Below are 18,560 nucleotides of genomic sequence, written 5' to 3'. Positions count from 1 at the left end.
CCAATCTTTTGAGAGGAGCCGTTTTAGTTGTAACAACGAATCCAATCCAGCAATGAGAGCCACAGAGATACATATTTTATGGAGCGCGTTTTTAGGTTCGTTTCATTTAGCTCTAATTCATTTTTTTTTGTTACGGTTATGGTACAACCAAATCAATAGGAAGAAGATTCTGTTTTCCAGCAGAATTTATGAGCAGTTTCCAAATATGAAATACATATTGCTTATTTTCTTCTTTGCGCATCGCACCTGTCTGGATTTTGCTGATCACTTGAAGGCAATCAAACATTCATATTGTGCTTGTTGTCTACTTTTTCTATTTTAGACACAGGCCTCATACTTATCTCTCAAAACAAATCTTTTAGAAAAGATTTGTTTTGAGAGATAAGTATAAGGATTAGGTGTCTGGCGTTCATCAATTTGCATGGAATGCGCCTACGCGTTCACCTCGATTCAGAGTTGTTTGAGGTTTACAAACATATGTATAGTCTATTCAACAAATTGCGGGGGATAGCCGACGATAAAATCAGTGTTTTATCCTCCCAGACACGCCTGATACCAATTCAATGACCTAGGAGGGATGAAAGGGTTGGTTGGCACTGAGGCTGGATCGACACTCTGATCGATCATGCTACAGCCACAGCGGAGAATCTTACCGACTGCGCTACACCGCCCCAATTTTGAGGGAATTTCCTCTTAATGAGGCAAGAAAATAGCTTCTCGCTGATCGTTGGAGGAAAAATGCTTTAGATACACTGTCATAGCAGAAGATCTCACTACTATTTTTGCAATGCCCCTAACTTGAAATTTGGTGCAACAACTCTTGGTGACTGCTAAGTTAAGACGGCAGATCCGATTACTCGTACTTGTCAAATAGATAACCGATTTGACTAACCGGTTCTCCCTACTACTACCAGTGTTGATGTCGACTAAGCGTAGTGCAGTCGCTAAGAGGTTCGGCGGATTCATTAACCCAAGACACTTTATGATTTTATAATAGTACAGGAGCAGATGAAATGGCGCGCACTTCAGCTCCAAGACACTGCTCATATACCACATGGCGGGGGTTCTAGAACACTAAGATCAACATATGAACTTAAATACACCACCATGTGGCCTGCCCACCAACGGGGGTGTGCTATGAAAAGTGATCTGCTGTAGTTAAAGCCAGCGTATCACGAAATTGACGCGTGGTACGAAAACTTCAGGGAACCCGTATAGCTCGAATTGTACATTACGGAACCCAGCTTGGCCTCGCTCAGCTCCTCTTAATCGTCGAAAAAAGGCACAGGGACAGCGTTTATTCTACGAGGGACGTTAGAACACGTCTCTTTGTACACGTTACGGTCCATCAGCACCCTTGGTATTCATTGGTTTTACTCGAAAGGCTGGTGACAGTGCATAATTGACCTTCGATCGCTCGCTCATGTACGCGGCGCGTGAGCAGGAGAGATGCATTGTATAATAACTTACCTCGTAAGAGGGTACGCCGTCTTTCACGCCATTTTTTACGACGGTTTGGGTAAGCTGAACGGACCCGCAATGGGTTCCATAATCTACAACCCGGAACTCTACGGGTTCTCTGAGTTTTCCGTAATACATCAGTTTTCTGATACTCTGCCTTTAATTAATTTTCAAGGGATAAAATTAGACAATGCATCATAGAAGCGCATAAAATAAGTTGAGTTCTCAAAGGGAACGAAATAATCGAAACATAAAGATGTTGAAAAGAAAAAAGAGGGAAAACGTAGAAGGAAGAGCTAGCTCCTAGAAACTTAAATTGATTGAATTACGTGCAAGCGTTTGATCTTTGGGCATTTTTGGCATTTCATTTTTTGTTTTTTTTCTAGCATTCCTGAGATTTTATGCTGAGTGAACGCATAATCCTTTTTAATAATAATGAAAATCATGCAAAGTTATACGAAGGAACAGAAATGAAATCCAGTTCCCACAAATAGATGTCTAGGAGCAGGACAAATGGCGAACCTACATAATAGAAGGAGATTTTGATAATACTTTGTAGTTTTATCCTAGACTAGAATAAGTAAAAAAAGGAGGAAAACTATCAGAAATAAAAAGGAGGTAGTACGAAAATACTGGCCATGGTGCAAGACGACCAACGGATCGATCTTATGCGGAAGATCATTAGATCATTACAAAATTAAGGAGTCGTGCGCAAAAATTAGAAACATGCACGGTTGTCGATGGGTCATGTGAGTTCAACGGTGTTGTTCATCAATTCGAAAGTTTCATCTTTCCATTCATGATACTTCATATACAAGTGATTGATTCCAGTCAGCTATGTCAGAAGCGCCAACGAACTTTCGAGATGTTGCTCGGGCGGATCTCGACATTTCGTGCAAACGCAGACGTGTTCGAATATTAAAGCTGAAGGAACGAGTGCTACTTGCGTCAGGTATTCCCCTGCTCGATATGTCAATCCAGACCAACAATGCGATCAGATACGGTCGTGTCATGACTGCTGCTTGGAGTGCTGCTTCCGAGTTGTCCTGCGTGAACCCATTCTCATCTCCGTAATTCAATTCAAGGCATCACCCCACGAATCTGAGGTGGTACGGATTTCAGGTGGAGTATTCGTATACGGGATGGGAGACTATGGAGAGGGGGGTGATTCCGTCCATTTCTTCCTAATTGCCGTAAAAAAATGGCCCGGAAGATGCGGCGCCGCACAACGCTGGCGCGCTCCAGTCGAACTCCTTGTAGAAAATAGTGCGCCAGACCGCCTAAAGCCGTATCTTCCGGGCCGATTTTTGCGGCAATTAGGAAGAAGTGGACGGAATCACCCTCCTCTCCATAATCTACTATCCCTTATAAGAATACTCCACCTGAAATCCGTACCACCTCAGATTCGTGGAGTGATGCCTTTAAAACTAGCGATGCCTTCACCTCGATCGTAACCGCTTATCCAAGCGCACTAGGCTCCAGGATGTCTTGACCTGACCGTATTCGGTGATTGTTAGTCTGGCAAATATATTTTTTTTTCCAGAACGGCTTCTATCTGTTGTTTACGGGCACTGCTTGACTCAGCCTGCGAAGAAGGCACCTCACTTGCTCGACAGGACGAAATGTGTCCATCAAGTATAAATACGTTGGGAGGCGGTCTACGGAAGGTTCTCCAATTTTTTTCTTTTTTTCATTGAATATCTGCCAACGGTAATTTCGTGTGAGGATCCAGGATGCTGAAAAATTGGACGAAGTTGCATCGTTTTAGTCGTTAGATGAATTCTGGAAAGTCATGTATTGCGCGATCCCTTTGTAAAGAAGTTCACATTGACTGACATTGACGTTGACATTCTGGTGTCAAGGAGACTTTTGTTACATTTGCACTTTATTCAGAGTCAGAAATTCAACAATTCAAGTCAAAAATACTTAACACATTGACAGCCGACTTTTTTTTTTTATCCACCCGCGTGGTACCACACATATCTTCTGTCCGATCCATTTGTTCGATTCATCGTGGGACGATATCTCGAAGATGGTCTTTATAAATCTTTCTGAAAACTGATCAAATTTTGAGTGAAAAAGGGGATTGACGATAATTCCAATTTCAGAGCTTAGCTGTGGTTTTCAAAGATTTTTTCAGTAGTACAGAAAAACATGGAAACGTTTCAAAGGTTTTGAAAACGCCTATGAAGTTTTTGAGATTATCTAAGACTTCCACGGTGTGATGGCCATAAATACCCAAATAATCTCAACATCAGCGCTCAATCGAGACTCAGAGGAAGATTTGCTGATGCACGTCAGTAGCGATGAGTTGCTGATTGGAAGTGATGAACAAGAACCCTTCAAGATTGTGCATGGAGAATCAGACCCATACGACTACGGTAGTGATGACGAGAGTGACGATGAAGAAGGAGGAACGTGAACTAAGGATACGGTCATCCACGACTGATTTGTTTTCGCCGATGAACGCGACCCCATATGAATGTCAAAGATAGTGAGACGTAAGTCGATTGATTCCTCCAATACTTCCTGAATGATCAGTTGTTGAAGCTCGTGGTGTTGGAGACAAACATCAGAAGGACGTCAGAAGACAATGGTGGTGCACAAGAACCGAGGCTACCGTCGATGAGCTCCGATACTTGCTGAGCATCTGTCTGTGTAAGGGAATTGTTCGGGTGCCAGCATTTTGTAACTACTCATTCTAGGATCTCATTTTTCTTAACTCTTGAATGGAGAGAATCGTGGTCAGGGACCGTTTCGACGCTCTGTTGACATATTTTGCTCTTATCAACAACTATACTTAACAACATAACAAATCAGCTTTACAAAGTTTGGTGGTTATTGGACCTGAAGAATGCCTCCATCCCACGCAGGTACAACTCAGGACAGAAACTCTGCAGTGAAGAAGCAATGGCACCACACCGTAGGCGACTCGTATTTAGCCAGCTCTCCGAGGACAGGAAGTATCCATGTGACTGTGAAGATGTTTAAACCCTGTTCGAAAAGTGGATACTGTAAGAAAGTGAAGGTGTGTGTGCTAGAAAGGACAAAGGACAAGTATTCAGACCTAAGCTGAGGACTCTATGCGGATAATATCTGTACATTGGTCTACCACTGGACCACTCCTTGAACCTCAACAATTACGAACTCCAGTGAAACGCGTTGGCGCATCCCAAGTGGATTGATACGCCAGTGACTTTATCCTTTTTACGAGTGTATGGAAGCTGAGCACCATAGCGACATCGAAGCATGTTCAAGGCATCACCCCACGAATCTGGAGTGGTACTGATTTCCAATGGAGTAGTCCTATACGGGGCCGTAGATTATGGGGAGAAGGATGATTCCGTTCATTTCTTCCTAATTGCCGTACAAAACGGTCCGGAAGATACGGCTTCGAGCGTTCCGGCGCACTATTTTCTACAAGGAGTTCGACTGGAGCGCGCCAGCCTTGTGCGGCGCCGCATCTTCCGGGCCGTTTTTTACGGCAATCAGGAAGAAATCGACGTAATCACCATCCTCTCCATAATCTACTATCTCGTATACGAATACTCCACCTCAGATTCCTGGGGTGATGCCTTTAAAGGCAGCATATCGCAGAATTGAGGCTATCGAAACCTCTCCACGATTAGATAGGGTTACAGGTTTAGTTCATGATTGTGACCGCGATCACACTCAGTTCTTCCCAATTAATCGAATAAACGATGATGGGACTTTTTTTAAAATCAGTTTTCAGGAAAATCAGGAAGTGAGTGTGTCATAATCGTTAACTATACATCTTACCCTTTCTATAGTAGAGTCAAGACGACATGAAGCATGTACGCAATTGCGTACACGGCTTCTCTCGAGGAGCTTCGGTGGAGCGTAGCAGTTAGAAGCGTGGTGAAATCGTAAAGCTAGCAACACCCACCGCTGCGGTTGGCGACGGTCCTTACTCGGTCCCAAATGCTGCCTCCACCGCGTCGCTTCGAGCGCGTACGCAAATGCACCGCAACTATGGTCGGGTCAAAACAACACGAATCACGAGTGTAGTTGCGGTGCATTTGCGTACGCGCTTAAAACAGCACGGTGGAGGCAGCAGTTGGAACCGGATTGGGACTGTCACAAACTGCAGCGATAGGTGGTCCCAACAAGGGTTTCAACACGCTCCTAGCTGCTACGCTCCACCGAAGCTGCTCGAGAAAACCTGCGTACGCAATTGCTTAATGTCATTTTGACTCTATTATACACTCGTGGTTCATGTCGTTTTGAATATACTTCCAATGGAGAAACCCCAATGTTTCAGTTATGCTGCCTTTAACAACCCGGCATTTGAACTACACTTGATTTTTATCGGCAGCGCACACTGCAAGTCTTTTGAAATCACATCACAGAAATGATTGAGCGATTTTCATATGATTCCGCATTCACAAAATAAACAAGTTCAATTCGGGCAGCTTAGCTTCAGCCCATGTCATCTCATCGCCTTCGTCGATCCTCAATGAGTCTCTTTCTCTCAGCGAGCATTCCACTTTTTGTCGGGATAACCAATAGTTGCCGGGAAAGGATTTGGATCCACAATATTGCTCTTGTATCTACGGAACGGCAAGCGTAATGAATCGCACAAAGCACTCAAGTCGTTCTCGAACTTCTTTCGAGTCCCACATGAGTGCATGTTTCTACCTAAATTAGTGTGCACTTCAGAGGCGTCAATCGGATTATGACCGTATTTCGTCGGTGAGTGCTCCAGCTTTTTAGAAATGCTTCAATCAGTGCGATAGGCCATAAAAGCTGTGGATGCTATTACTTAAGTTGTGCATTAAGTTGTGCAATCATTTTTCCTAATTAGACATTCTTCAGTACAGAGAAAAAGCGACATCTTCTGCGCTAATGTACTTTTCATAACTACTTCCTTTCATTTGCGATATTTAATTCTACGAAATTTCCTATTTTTCAATATTCGATAACACGCACTGTCAAAAAAAAACAACAGAAAATGGACTAAGAAGACTGGTCGCCACTGCCAAACATAATGGCGATCAGAGTGTTTACGCAAAGGCAGCAAGCCAGCGAAGTAGGGAATTTGACATTTGGTATCTGATCACAAATACATAGGGTTAGGGGTAAAGAATTTGATTATGAGCACGATCACTCACATTTTCTCCTAAATATCCCAAAAAGATGTAGTATGCGGCGAAATTTTTCTTCGAGGATTACATTACACTGTATCATAACGGGCTTATCATAACACGTACTCATCTACACTACCAACCCTTCCTATGAAAATTACAACATCGTCAATTTCGTGTTATGCTGCCTGTAAACGTTAAGGTATAAACTCTGTCGGTCGAGCATATATGAACGTAGCATAAATTTTTTTTTTTCGAATGCAGCCCTGCCACCTTTCATCTGAAATGCCGTAAGCATTATGAAACCAAACAACGTGTGTTTTAAACTCAGGCTCTTTTAAATGTCATGCTGTAAATAATGTTTAATATTTACAGTGAGGTTGGAGGAAAAATATCACGTCAGCTGATGTGTCCTAAAGATTCCAACTCCCTTTCTTTGCCTTCTTTCTTTGTTTTTCACTAGATTTATCTAAAATACTAGTAAATGGAAGCAGACATTCTTCTTTTTGACCAGGTCGTGAGCATGTGCATTTCGGTTCTATTTTAGATCTGTTAGATCTGCATGTGTGCTCAATAGTTCCACGTAGTGCTCTTAGAAATAGTAGTTTGCACATGAGATCGCTGCAAAAGCGGCTCTCACAAATTGCCGGATCTGTTGCTCGCGCAGTAACGCTTCAAGCGCTTACAGCACTTTCTAACATTCAAGCATTGCTATTTTTGTCTTCTACTAGGTGTTTTTTCTAGGAATGTTGCGATTGTTGTCTTCTTGCTAAGGATCTTCTCCACAAAAACCAACCCTGTATAGCTCCTACAGGATTCTCTGCTGCTTGCCTGAAGTCGTTCACACGTTGCTGCCAAGGGTCGCTCGAGATCACTCAGCCATTCCCACAAATTACTGGTTTGATAGGATGTTAGGTCATTGTTTCGAACATATACAGATGACATTTTTTCTTACTAGGATCACCAACATCAGACAGTGGCGCAGTGTATCTCGGCGATAGATGTGTGAATGCGAAGTGTGAGCATCTGTGCAATGACAGGTGAGCGCATCTTCTTCCTCAACCACACAGATACTTCTGTACATTACGAATGAGATACATCAAAAACGGTTGCTTCAAATTTGAAATCGCTATTCACTATTTCATGACGCTGTACTGTATCCGAATATCCGAATTTACATCCTCAAACGCATCACCCCACGAATCTGGGTTGGTGCGGATTTCAGGTGGGTTATGCCTACACGGGGTCGTGGATTGCTTCGAGCGTCCCGGTGCGCTATTTTCTACAACGAGTTCGATCGGAGCGCGCCAGCCTTGTGCACGCGCCGCATCTTCCGGGCCGTTTTTTTTAACGGCAATTAGGAAGAAATGGACGGAATCACCTTCCTCCCCATAATCTACGACCCCGTATAGGCATAACCCACCTGAAACCCGCACCACCCCAAATTCGTGGGATGATTCCTTTAGGTAAGCACAATATTGATTAAACACGCATGTTTTCTTATTCTAACTCGTTACATTAGCTTGCTTTAAGCCTTTCACTCATATGTCTGAAAGTTTCTGAGAAGGTGAGGAGTATGGTCGGGTCAAAACGACACGAATCACAAGTGCAGTTGCGGTGCATTTGCGTGTACGCGCTCGAAACGGCGCGGTGGAGCCAGCAGTTGCTACTGAGGTGGGACCGTCGCAAGCTGCGCAAACTGGGTGGTGCCGACAAGGATTCCACTATCCTCCTAACCGCTACGCTCCACCGCACCGCCACGAGAGAAGCCGCATACGCAGCTGCGTACGTGCTTGATGTCGTTTTGACCCTGCTATACGTATAAGGTTGAGTCATAAGTATTTATGTTTTCTTGTTATGCCAACAAGGTTTAGGTGAAACTTTTTTATTGGCCTGACGTTTCGACAAACCCGTCTTTTTCAAACGCCTGAAAATGGTTCAAGGTCTTTGATACCATGTATATCCCATCAATCTCCTCCTCTCTCCTTGCCAAGCCTCGATATTGTTCCAAGTACACTACGCAAGACCTTCAAAAAGGAAAACATCTGACCAGTTCCACCGACTAGCGGGGCTCGTAAACTACCGCGTACTTAAAGACCGTTCTTAAAAATTAAGAAGAAAGACAATCGTCAAGAACGCGGTGGTTTACCAACCCCGTTAGTCGGTGGAACTGGTCAGTTGTTTTCCTTTTGCGTGGTGTACTTGGAACAATATTGAGGCTTGATAAAGAGAGAGGAGTTTGATGGGATATGCATGGTATTAAAGACCTTGAACCATTTTCAGGCCTTTGAAAACGACGAGTTTGTCGAGACGTCAGGCCAATAAAAAAATTTCACCTAAACCTCGTTGGCATAACAAGAAAACATAAATACACTCTCAAGTGCTGAGGTCTCAAGAAGAGAAGACTTGGAGATTGAGTCATAAGTAAATTCTGTTTTGTTTTCCGTATACTTACTATGATTGAGCCCTATTGAGCTTCTTTACTCTCTGCTAACATGGATAATGTTCCAATATTGACTTCAAAAGGCGTCATCGATGTCTGAAAGGCAACACCGTGGTTCGTCTTTCGAGGTCCCATCTACAGAACGGATTTTGACAAATCAATTTTTAACTGCCCGTTAGCACTCCTTTACCTTACGTACTGGATATTTTTTGAGCCGTAACCTCTACACCATTATCTTGTTTAGATCCCGAGACCAACACGACACCAACACATGGGGTGTATTTTTTGATTCTCCATTCCCAAGGCGAACAAAGAAAAAAAATTAAATGTATCGTGCACAACACTAGACTACAGTCTGAGAACCTACCAAAGTTCTTATTAAAAATATAAGATATTAAAAATACTTTGTTTGTGTAACCAGAAACAATAGGCACGACATACGTGTTGTTAGAACGTTATTTATGGCTCAATCTAGTATATAACAATTTATAAATACTTTTTATTTTTATGTGAATTTCCTTTTCTTGTTGGAAAAACTCACTCGCAACTCACACCTCTACTTAGTATTTATTCGGCTAACAATCTTATTCTGAGCAAAGTGTTGGAGATAAACATTTAGAGGTGGCGAATCGATAGAGTGCAGTTGTCGTTCCGGATACGATCTTGGTCCAGATGGATATAGTTGTGTTGGTAAGAATAAATTTTATTTTTTTTAACGAAGAATTGGATTAGTTTGTTTGATAATAGCTAAGGAAAGAAAACTAATTTTGTGAAAAGATCGCAACGAATGTCGCTCGTCGACACCACCGTGCGAGTGGGGACGCGAGGTTTGCGTGAACATCATCGGAGGATATCTCTGCCAGCCGCTGAAACCTCTGTCCGGACGTCCATTCTCTGGGAACAGACCAAGATTTGCAAGAAAATGGGAAGACAATCGAAGAGCTGCTACAAAGAGAGCACAAACATTTATTCCGTACCCGACTACTCCGGCTGGTGGTGAAGCTAACGCTCCAACCTGCCCTTCCGGATACCACTCGCAAAATGGTCAATGCGTAGGTGGGTGGCCACGAAGCATGCGACTCAACAATTCTAGCATGTTGTGATCCAGAATGCTCCCTTTCACGTGATTATCGTTGACTCTTAAACGAAATGTCTTCTATTCTCACTCCACCGGTAGGCGCCGGTTCTCAGAACCTCGACACAGTGGCGTCAAGTAAAGCGACTTGTCAATGCTATGGTTTCCTTACTAATCCTTCTCAGGTGTTGTATGGTTCTCTTCCATTAATCGCATGTAACAAATTAACAAGCATGTTCAGACATTGATGAGTGTCTCCTACTGGCTGATGATTGTCTCGAGTCTCAGCGTTGCCTGAACCTACCTGGGTCTTTTAAATGTATCAGAACTTTATCGTGTGGCACCGGATACGCAATGGATTCAGAGACCGAGGAGTGCATTGGTTTGCACAATTTTTGCGTGTTACCGCTACTGTTACCGCTTGCACGAATTTTTTCGATGATTAACACTGGTAATTAAAATAATTTAGATGTTGACGAATGCAATCTTGGCTCACACGACTGCGGTCCGCTCTACCAATGTAGGAACACTCAAGGCAGTTACAGGTAATCGTAGGAGTAATAATGGCAGAATGAGAAGGAAGGCATGTACTGTTCAGAACGCAGTGAACTGTTTAAATAAACCTAAGCATGAAGATGATTCGGTGTTTGTTTTTTCGAGCTAAGCTCGTTTGTTCCTGGCTACCGTTCCTACGAGTCCTCTTTGTTCAGAGCTTGGATGAGTGAAACAAGTGATTCTTTGACCAGCACTAACACTAAGGAACAATACTGTTTTAAAGTTTACTGACCTCTGAGAGACACACTGTACGATAAGTACTTTGTTTTTGCCTTCACAAAAAAAAAACAAAAAAGTCTATCCCGATCTATTCCCCAGAGTACTGCAGAAGAGGAGAAGCTTCTCAAAGCAAGCAACATTGCGTATTTGAATTAACCACGCTGAGAAGTGCTCGCATATAACGTTATAGTGCAATGTTACACAACTATGACTGACAGAAAGAAAATTGCTGAAAATGGTTTGAAATTGTTCGAAAATTTAAATGGTTTGAAAGTGACATAAATTGTGAAGAATTACCTTTAACGAGTACCAACACCGAGTATGGGAATCACTAAAGTTATGGTCCCCTCCTCGAAATGATCGAAATGCGGGCAACCCTTCATGCATTAAAGGCATCACTCCACAAATCTGAGGTGGTGCGGATTTCAGGTGGGGTATTCGTATACGGCATAGTATATTATGGAGAGGGGGGTGATTCCGTCCATTTCTTCCTAATCCTTTCTTCCTGGCTGTAAAAAAAAACGGCCAGGAAGATACGGCTTCGAGCGTTCTGGTGCACTATTTTCTACAAGAAGTTCGACTGGAGCGCGCCAGCCTTCCGGGCCGTTTTTTACGGCAAATTAGGAAGAAATGGACGGAATCATTCTCCTCTCCATAATCTACTATCCCGTATACGAATACTCCACCTGAAATCCGTACCACCTCAGAGTCCTGGGGTGATCCCTTTAAGTGTGAAAAATACTAAGTGGAAAAATCAAAATATTGTTATTCCAGAGATCGTTTGATCTGGACAAAAGAAACGAATAAACGAGAAGTGGAATGTTTTAGAATGCAAGACCCTTGTAAATGATTTCGTGCACTGTCTGCTTAAAAATTTCACAAATTTCCATCAGCATAGAAAGACCGTGAGGTTCGTACTATTACTATCAGAGAGACGGGAAAATGGAGTATTAAAAGAAACTAGGCATTTTTTAAAAAAAATCTAAACCCTTTTCAAATCTGCCCTGTTTAAGGCTTTCATTTTTGAGCAAAATTTTAATTTATAATTTATTCCAGATGTGATCCCAAGAAATGTGGTGAAGGCGAATTACAAAATCCACAAACAGGAGAATGTACAAGTATTGATTGTCCGCTCGGCTACTATCCTTCAAACGGGATGTGCCATGGTGAGGAATCCCACATCTCTTCCCCATATCTTCACTCCTGTTTATGAATTGTTGAGCTAATTTTTACAGAAGCAGCTAACAGATACCTTACTTTGAGAATTGCGAACAATTATAGAATCTACTTTTTTTTCTACAACTTAGTATATAACTTTTCTGAGCAGAATCAAAATTGTTATGGATCTTTATCCTGGACAGCATTTCGGCGTCGTGACCTTCTTCAGAGCGTGGAAAATTGGAGGCGCTGTAATCTATCCCTACAAACGCCTTGTCATCTTACAAGATATGAATTAGCAAACGGATTTCTCAAAGGCAACGTCAGAAAGACAGACTTTGCCAGGAAACCGTAGTATCAGCGGACCATCGGTTGCTAGAGTTGCGCCGCTGATAGCCTATAAAGGATAAAGGATAAAGTTTCTGGCGTTAATCAATCCGCTTGGGATGCGCCACCACGTTCACTTCAATTCAGAATCATTTGAGGTTTACGGACGCGTCTCTACCTTATAGAATAACTTGTGGGGCCTCCCGATGTGTCAAGCCAGTGTTTTTATCCCTCCAGACAGGTCGGTACCAATTTATCGACCCCGGAGGGATGAGGGGCTTCGTGAGCACTAGGGCGGATTTGAACCTCCGATCGATCGTGCAGGAAGCGGAGCCTGTAACCGCTACACTTCACCCGTCCAATAGCCTATATTAATAGTAATAATAACTGGTAATAATAATAATAATAATAATAATAATAATAATAATAATAATAATAATAATAATAATAAATATATTTGGAACCATTGCACTAGGTTATCATAGATATGGTATGAGAGTCAAAATCCTAAAATAAAATAGCTGCGGATCTTGTAACATTGACTAACTCTTACACCAAGGCACAGCTGGTCTTTTTGCTAGTGAAAAGGGGTAAAACTCTAAGAATTATTTACTTTGAACAACGCGTTAGTAGGGTCAAAACGAGATGAAGCACGATGCAGTTGCGTAAGCGGTTGCGCTCGAAGCGGTGCGGCGGAGCGTAGTGGTTAGAATCTAGGCAGGACCCTCCCTGACGCCATTCCTTGCTTCATTTCGCGATGGTCCCACTTCGATTCGACTGTCTCCACTGTGCCGCATACGCGCAGCCACCTACCACAACTGCACCGTGCTTCATGTCGTTTCAACCTGGCTATACTATGTTTTTAGGTCTCATGCGTTCATTGTGTTGTTTGTATCAGATGTTATATTGATTGAATCAACTCATCACTACAAAAACAGTGTTGAAGGAGCCATACGCGATGTTGTACACTTCTAATTCAGATGTTGATGAGTGCGCGACTGGAGAAAGATGTGCTCCTGGCGAAGAATGTGTAAATACTGCTGGTTCATTCCGTTGTCAACAGAAGGGGAACATGTGCGCTGCTGGTTATGCTATTAACGAAGCTACTGGTTTCTGTGATGGTGAGAGAAAATAATGTCCCTTCACCTTCCAAACTAGAAATAGCCCTTTTCGACTTTCTACAGACATCAACGAATGTCTGGATTCTACAATATGTGATGGTTTGATGTGTATCAATTTACCAGGAAGCTACAAATGTCGATGCAATGCAGGATATGAATTCAATGAGAAGGTGAGCAAGTTGTTAGTATTGGCTTACTTGACCTAATCGGCGACGGGTGTTACGGCCTTACGCGGCTATCCGCAACTTCGCCGGGTGAGTCGTTCTTGAACATATCCGGGCCCATCCTTTTCAACTAGAGTTCGCATAGAATCTACCCACCCGTCGCTATTCCACAGACGGTGGAATCTTACGTCTCGATTGAACTGCTTGTCAACGCCAAGTGTCCTGAAATCTTCCTCCACCGCCTTCGTCCAGAACTTTCTTTTACGACCACGGGGCCTTTTTCAATTATCTCCGGATTTGGAAGCATCCTCTGGACAAATTTAACAAGGCCATCAGACGGTCTCCTCATAACGTGACCAAAGAAGCCGGCTTTCTGTGACTACTTCAGAAGGTCGGGCAAGATGTTGGCGTTTTCCACATGTCATCCGAAAGTAGCCTAAGCAGCTTTCCCTCCATGCAGTCAAGCTTCTCCATCACCGTCGACGGCGCCGCCTACTCCTCTGATCCGTACATCAGAGCGTACAGATCAGAGCAATGTTGCTAGTATAAAAACCCACTTAATCCTATCCTATCGGATCGAATGGAAGCCATCACCAGAGGCAGTGAGCTCACAATTCGATGGTATATAGAAAATGAAAGAAATAAGGCCAACTTAAAGAAAAAATGGTTTTCCATTGGTGTGCATGTGACCTCAAGAGGTGTCAGTGACGAGTTCATTCATCCCTATCGAGCAGAGTTACTTTTTTTGAAATCTCTCTGCTCAAACGATACAAAACCCCTATGTTTCTTCATAGGTAGAATTTATGAAAGGATCTAACAACAGATTTAACGTCCTCACTGTTTTTCGTTGTATGTACCTCTATCTCCATTTGTTCAATCTTACTTTCCTCTGGATTCTCTTTTCTCCTGGTTCCATATGTTTTCTCCTGATAACATCCAATCAGCCCTGTTGATGAGCCCTGTTGGTGAGGTCTATGACCTTCTGTCGTATTCCTGGAGTGTGCATCACTTCTCTGCACTAAGTTGAGAGAAATGAGTTCTCGGGAACATAACTCTAACTCTGCAACTTGGTTTTTTCATTGTACTCGCTTCCTATCCCTTTTATTTATCGCCTCGAGACAAAACATCGTAATAGTTCAAGCACAATCGGATGTGCTTCCATAGGCTGTTATTCGTGTAAAATATTTCATCTATCCGCAAGCTAGTAGACGAAGTTTTGTGCGCTCTGTTTTTAAATGTAAGTGTAACTGTCGGTCGTAACGAAGAAAACGGATGATCCTGCGGAATCTGGAGATAGAGAGAGAGATTGAGATTGAGATGTTTGCAAAATGACACTAATAACTTCTTGTCGACATTCACCAGATGCAGATGACTGCCAGCTATTTGTATCAGCTAATTTCGTTTATATTCGGTGAAATAAAAATTAAATGACTTAAGCTTCAACAATTTGATACTGTAAGGAGCATCAGTTGAGCATTTAGTGATGGAAATGTGCGGTAGAACTCCTCCGTTTTGTTTGGAATGAAAAGAGTCCAATGATATTTCTTGTAACAAAATAAATAATACGGATACCAGTTATTACAGCTGAGTTAGCACTGTAGTACCGTTTCCTTCTTTTCAGACCAAACGTTGCGAAGATGTGGACGAATGCGAGAAGTTTGCCGGACATGTTTGTGACCTCTCCGCTGAGTGCAAAAATACAATTGGTTCTTTCATTTGCAAATGTAAAGAAGGCTTTGAGTTAGCTGCAGATGGTCGAAGATGTGAAGGTATTAGTAGGACAGATGTATTTTTGGAACAGCACCCCAATTAAATAACTCATAATGAAGATATCAACGAATGCGAACGTGGGACCGCACAATGCGAGCAGAAGTGCATCAACATACCCGGCTCCTATCAGTGCATATGTGACCGAGGTTACACAGTCGGTGAGCACGGTTGAAGGGAATATTCTTAATATAAATACTTACATTAATGTGATTGAACAACAGGTAGCGATGGAAGAACATGTGAAGACATTGATGAGTGTGCATTGTGGGCAGGATCCGGTGAGTACAGCATAGGTTGATTCAATTAGCACTTCACTAACTAAAAATAATATCACTAAAAAATTAAAATAAATTGTAATACTATACTACTAAGTACTAATGATACTAATAAAAATACCACTAAGAAAACAAGTTTTTTTTTTCGTTTTACATCAACAATAAAAGAGGTCGAGGTGACAATTTTTTCTACCTCAATTTTAGCGCTTTAGATACGCCGGTAAATCTTCCTTTAGCAATTTCGCTCATGCTTGGTTTACCTTTTTTCGTCAAACAATTTGTTGCAGAGCATTTTTTTTTTGCTCCTTTTTCCTTCTAGAAAAGGAAAAAATCCTTTTCTTCCTTCAAAAATCTTTTCCAGAAGTCAAGATAAAACCATACAGGTCATTTAAAATATTTCTATTTAAAATAGTTTGAAACTGTAATTGATTGCAGTCAATTACTCAAACTTCGAGCTACAATAAGTTTCGATGTTTAGGTAATGACCTCTGTATGGGTGGATGTGTGAACACGAAAGGATCATATCTCTGTCAGTGCCCACCAGGCTACAAAATTCAACCTGACGGAAGGACGTGTGTTGGTAAATGATCAGGATTTTCTATTCTTTGATTATCGTACTAATGCGTTAACTTTGACAGGATAATTCTCTAGTTTAATTAATTTGTTGTACTATTTTCCTTGAGCAAAAGCCAAGAGTGTTATCGATCTTCTGATTCTGATTCACGTTTCAGAGCCGTTAATTAATTTCTCTAATTTACTTGTTTTTTTTTTAGATATAGATGAATGTGCTCTCGGAGAATGTCAAGGGCACGAGCGGATATGTGTTAATACTCTCGGACAGTTCAAATGCCATCGAATAGAATGTCCGACGAACTACGTTCATGACAACAACTATAAGAAGTACGTCATTACTTTTTGTTTTCGTGGCCTGGATTTGATACCTGGTCGGTCTGGAGCTGTGGTCGTGAGGTAAAATGGTTCACAAAGGTGAACCGAAGGTATTTTACCCTCACAACTATACTGGACTTATAACACTATATTATTTTGTTTCGTTGCATGATTTTCAGGATAATACACTGCTTGAAAATTAGGAATTTGAACGTTTGTCCTCATCTAAAATTTAGTAATTAAACACATCGGGTTTCTCTATAGGAACTTTTGTCGACAAATTGTAATATTTCCAAAAATCTTAACTCTTAACTTTCAACTAGGGGCTAAGAACTACAAACTGTAGGAGCGCATAATTACTTTAAGTTAGAAATTGTTCGAAGAGTTTCCCAACAAGAAGGAGGTCCAGCTACTGAATATTAATTCTTTGTTTCTTTTGTGATATTTCCAAAAACTGCAACTCTTAAACTTCTTTGTTTCCGTCTTTTTGGGAATACGTCGTTTCCTCATTTATCATATTCAAATGTTCTCAGATAAAAAATTTCCACTAGATAACCTCTGTTCCTTTCTGCTCCTTCAAAGGTTCACGAAAACTTTAGACTACTAAAAACGGAGAAAGAAAGTGAATTTTTACAGATGTTAAAAATATAACAAGTCATGATGAGCGTTATTAGATTCGGAAGCTGGAAGTTTAGATATTTCTTATTCTCAGGACGTAGGGTGTAGGTGAAAAATGCTAAAAAAAAATCTTCGATAGCAAGAACTTGTGATTTTACCTGACGGAACTGCGAATTTTCAAAACGTTTTTACTTGAATTTTTTGATTTTGAAAAAAAGTTGTGCATAACTTGTTGACAATACAACAAACGAAGTCGAACAGTCGAACACTCGAAACAATGGTCGAAACGAAAAGCGTAAGTAGCTTGTTTTACGGAAAATTTTATCCGTTCTCAATAATTTTTTAGTGCAGTAAAAGCCGCGAAATCCTCACTTCTGCTTCAACCATGTTCTTTGTAGTATCGTAGGAGTCATTGCTCTTGCTAGCCGTTGAATGAGAGCACTGCTCGCACGGGTTAAGATATCCTTTTATACTTAGGCGAGCGTCAAGATAGTTGCGTCGGGGAACGTCAGCATCAAGGATTCTGTAATAGATCTGTTTAGTGATAAATTCTCTATGCAGAGAACAACTAAATTGCTCATGTATTTTCTAAGCACATTGTAGATAATTTCATAGCGCAACTATATTCTTAGATGTGTGCTGTACTAATTTTTTAGTCGATGCAACCGTTTGCGTACGGTGTGTGAAGGAATCCCTGAATCAATCTGCAAAGCACGATATCCTGTTCATATAACATGGCAATACATCGCAATCCCGAAAGGAATCGTTATCTCATCACATCGACCAACGATCACTCTGTTCACCATCAAAGGACCTTCTCATAACGATTCTATCGTTCAATTTGAACTTAACCTTAAACGAGCTATTCCTGGTATGAATGAATGTGTATTGCTGTTTTTTTTTGTGTTTACTGCATGTGTTTATTTCCCAATACTAACATTCACATTTTCACAGAAGCACCATCGGTACTGCTAGCGATTCGTCAGAATTTTCTCTTACAAAAGGGAAGGGATCGAAACTCGGCTGTGGTTGCCGTTCGAGACACATTGGATGGTCCTCAAACGATTGAAATGGAACTTATCCTTAGACTCACAAAGAGATCGCAATTCGCGGGGAAATACGTGGCTAATTTAATCGTGCATGTTGCTCCATATAAACGACATTCTAGTTCATTCGGTTACTAATCGATTAACCTATTCCTTACATTAAAGGCATCACTCCACGAATCTGAGGTAGTACGGATTTCAGGTGGAGTATTCTTATACGTGGTAGTAAATTATGAAGAGATGGTTGATTCCGTCCATTTCTTCCTGATTGCCGTAAGAAACGGCCCTGAAGATAGGACTTCAAGCGTTCTGGCGCACTTTTTTCTACGAGGAGT

General features: G+C 41.7%; 1 protein-coding gene across 4 annotated transcripts; it reads left to right on the top strand.

Moving 5' to 3' along the window:
- Nucleotides 1-52: 52 nt before the first annotated feature.
- Nucleotides 53-18,363, top strand: RB195_000709 (uncharacterized protein; the record flags this gene model as incomplete). 4 transcript variants are annotated; one of them, XM_064197191.1, is made up of 19 exons in its annotated part: nt 53-95; nt 2,293-2,413; nt 3,005-3,128; nt 7,311-7,464; nt 7,525-7,606; nt 9,629-9,699; nt 9,787-10,065; nt 10,326-10,466; nt 10,554-10,629; nt 11,915-12,024; nt 13,324-13,464; nt 13,528-13,634; nt 15,250-15,397; nt 15,458-15,556; nt 15,620-15,676; nt 16,152-16,253; nt 16,447-16,573; nt 17,836-18,050; nt 18,134-18,363. In XM_064197191.1, the coding sequence occupies 19 exons, from the start codon at nt 53-55 to the stop codon at nt 18,361-18,363; spliced, it is 2,427 nt and encodes an 808-aa protein (XP_064053071.1). The 4 variants fall into 4 exon arrangements, with proteins under 4 accessions (XP_064053071.1, XP_064053072.1, XP_064053069.1 ...); XM_064197189.1 differs by lacking the exon at nt 9,787-10,065 and adding an exon at nt 6,142-6,174; XM_064197188.1 differs by lacking the exon at nt 9,787-10,065.
- Between the last annotated feature and the right edge of the window lie 197 nt (nt 18,364-18,560).

The sequence above is a fragment of the Necator americanus genome, chromosome IV, assembly GCF_031761385.1.
Source record: "Necator americanus strain Aroian chromosome IV, whole genome shotgun sequence".
NCBI classification, from domain to species: domain Eukaryota; kingdom Metazoa; phylum Nematoda; class Chromadorea; order Rhabditida; family Ancylostomatidae; genus Necator; species Necator americanus.
This window is presented reverse-complemented; position numbering and strand designations above follow the sequence as displayed.